Consider the following 2,909-nt stretch of genomic DNA (forward strand, 5'->3'; position numbering starts at 1 on the left):
CGTAACCATTTTAACGATATTCCTTAGCAAACTAAGTCATTTAGTCATGAAGTTCGAATAACTTATCACACCGTTCACCAACAGAAATTGCCACAAACTTTACACAGAATTGATATTTTGGGACAATGTTGGAGAGCTTATAAGATATAAGCTTTGTTCGTCGAGGAGACGTTACTTCCGTATCTTTACTCAGAACATTTGCCTTCCCTTATCTGTATATCTTCGGTTACTGTTCATTGCGGTTTCGGTGGATCATTACTTTAATATATTTGAGTAGTTTCATTACCGCCCGCCCCCCCTTTCAGCTGTGAGCTCAGGCTTTTTGAAAGTTCATTTCTCAACTCTGCTCCAAAGACTTATAATATTGCCAGCTTGAGCGAGCAAGGAGGGGAGAGCTGGAGTTGAGAATGCCTTTCTATGTATACACTCTGGAGAATAAAAAGCGGTTCATAGAGCCAAGGTTAAGTATTGGAATGTGCTCTGCCTAATGCAATTTTAGATGTCTTCAGAGTAGCTTTATTTTTTCAGAATTTGAACAGACTCTGTGGCCTCACTAACGATATCTCTCCCAGCGTGTCTTACCGTGGGACACCAAAATTCTTAAAGCCTAATCTTAACAATGCGAAACAAGTGCTCATGATATGCTCCATTATTACACTGGTGCCTTGCTATTGACTTTTCCTGCAGTCTCCTCGAACTGATAATCCCATTCTGCAGGTGTGTGTCGCCACAATACTTTGACACGGAAGTATTTCAATAATGTTCCCACTGACTCTTCTATCGAGTGCCAGCACGAACTTTGTATATTTCAGTTCTACCATTTCGCTTGGTTCTGGCGACAGAAGTGCCTTGCGAGATCCGAAACGAAAACGAAACGAGGTTAAAGTCTTGAATGCTTCTTAGCTGCCCATGTATATTTTGACGCTGGAATTGCTGCTGTTGATGCTGTCTCCACGAGTTTTCCAATGGAAAAGTCCTCTGCTTGAAATATATCGCCAACTTAAAAGGCTGCCTCATGCTTAACTCTGGAAGGTGTGGTTAATCCTCGAGATCTACATACTTTAGAAAGTTTCGCAAGATGCCGAATATCAGATATTGCGAAGGCGATCCGATATTTGAGAACATTACTTATCAAATAGTTTGGTTTTGATTAGATTAAGTCACCCTAATGAGCAATGACAGAGCTACAGTGAATCTTTCTAGAGATTAGTAATATTTTGGAGGGCAACGGAATTGTAAGGTCTGTCGGTACTTGGAATGGTTCGCTTCATACATATGTATGTCTATGTAAATACAATGAAAAATTCGGAAAAATAAGGTATTATAACTCCTTTAGCCTATATCGGGCTTAAGATATCAAAGTCGGACTCACTCCACTTCGTTGTTAAGTTATTAGACCAATAAAATACACAGCTTATCATATTTAAAATTAATATTTATTTATTATTAATAATACTTAAGTATTTATTAGCTTCATGATTGCTCATTCCTGCGGATCTTCGCTTATAGGCGTGAACTCGGGCAGGTAAATTGGAGGTAAACTCAAATCCGGTGGAGGAGCGGCCCAATTCTGTGTGCGCGGAAAAGACTGAAAAAAGACAAAAGAAAATTTTGCATATTTAAGAACTGCTACACAGCACAGTTATGATAATTTGGGCGCAGCTACTTTCTTAGCCAGACGGTGTAAAATTATAAGCGACTGCTGCGGATCAAGCAAAAAGTGAGCGCATTTAAATAAACCGCATAAAAAAAACGAGATTTCAATAAATTAAAATAAATCTTATTCAATTAAAACAAACAAGTTTCGCTTGATTACTCAGCGGTCCGCTTCGTTAGCACACTTCTTACGACTGGTACTTACACCGTGGCCGATAACTGCAGCGTGTAGAATTTGCATGCGCGCCGCCGATAAGATAAGGGCGATGGCAAGCAGATAAGCGAGAAATCGCAACATTTCGCACACTTTGTAATTCTTTCTTCGTCTGCTTTGCTGGCTTTGAAGCGTAAGTGGAGCAGTAGACGCGCGTAGTTGATATTTGTTCGTCTGCCGTTGGCTCTTGTCCGATGCTCGCTTGGAAAATGATGCCTGGTGGCTGATGGCGCACGTTTTAAATATTGGTCAAACGCTAACAAGGCCGCCACTTTTGCTGACGTTGACCGCTTCCAAAAAGTAATTAATTGCTTTCAAAGGTGTGAATGGGCTGAAACAGTAATTGCGGTCATAATTTATGAAAGGAATGTTGAGGTATATGAAAAAATACGATTAACTGTCGCACTCAAATTTGAACTTAAATTTAAATACATATACTGTTCTTTAAGGCGGCTATGTTTTATAAAAGGTTGTGCAAAGGCAGTGAGGCAAAGGCGGTGAGTTTGTATACAAGTCGTTTGATGTGTATTGGTGGACTGGTGGTGTGACTTGGTGGATGTTCAGCTTACATTAAGGCTGTTATAACTCGTATACGCAGATGACTCAACTCTCTTTGTTGCCAGAAACGTTTATGGTTCCTGAGTGCAATATTTAGACTAGTGTTAAAATTCTTCTCGTCTTTATTGGCTACAGACACCGTTTACGTGATGCCGAGTTTACAAAAGCGCGCCAGTCGTTCTTCCTTTTCGGTGTTCGGTGTCAATTGGAGATTCCAGGTGTAGCCTGGTCCTTCTCCACCTGGTTTTTCCAACAGAGTAGAGGTCTTCCTCTTCCCCTGCTTCCACCGGTGGGTACTGCGTCGAATACTTTCAGAGCTGGAGTGTTTTCAGCCATTCGGACAACATTACCTACCCAGCATAGCCGCTGTCTCTTAATTCGCTGAACTATGTCAATGTTGTCGTATAGCTCGTACAGCTCATCGTTCCATCGACTGCGGTATTCGCCGCTGCCAATGCGCAAAGGACCATAACTCTTTTGC

General features: G+C 41.1%; 1 protein-coding gene across 1 annotated transcript; it reads right to left on the bottom strand.

Moving 5' to 3' along the window:
* Nucleotides 1-1,468: 1,468 nt before the first annotated feature.
* LOC120780100 lies at nt 1,469-1,957 on the bottom strand. The gene is made up of 2 exons (XM_040112383.1): nt 1,862-1,957; nt 1,469-1,588 (listed from the first exon to the last, which is right to left on the bottom strand). The coding sequence occupies exons 1-2, from the start codon at nt 1,952-1,954 to the stop codon at nt 1,484-1,486; spliced, it is 198 nt and encodes a 65-aa protein (XP_039968317.1). The 5' UTR covers nt 1,955-1,957; the 3' UTR covers nt 1,469-1,483.
* Between the last annotated feature and the right edge of the window lie 952 nt (nt 1,958-2,909).

Source organism: Bactrocera tryoni, unplaced genomic scaffold, assembly GCF_016617805.1.
Source record: "Bactrocera tryoni isolate S06 unplaced genomic scaffold, CSIRO_BtryS06_freeze2 scaffold_151, whole genome shotgun sequence".
NCBI lineage: Eukaryota > Metazoa > Arthropoda > Insecta > Diptera > Tephritidae > Bactrocera > Bactrocera tryoni.

Excerpts from the sequence above, each read along its gene's own strand:
- LOC120780100 (XM_040112383.1), bottom strand. The coding sequence starts at position 1,954 with ATGTTGCGATTTCTCGCTTATCTGCTTGCCATCGCCCTTATCTTATCG. Across the intron at positions 1,589-1,861 it reads CTGCAGTTATCGGCCACGGT|TCTTTTCCGCGCACACAGAA; the intron begins GTAAGTACCAGT and ends GTCTTTTTTCAG.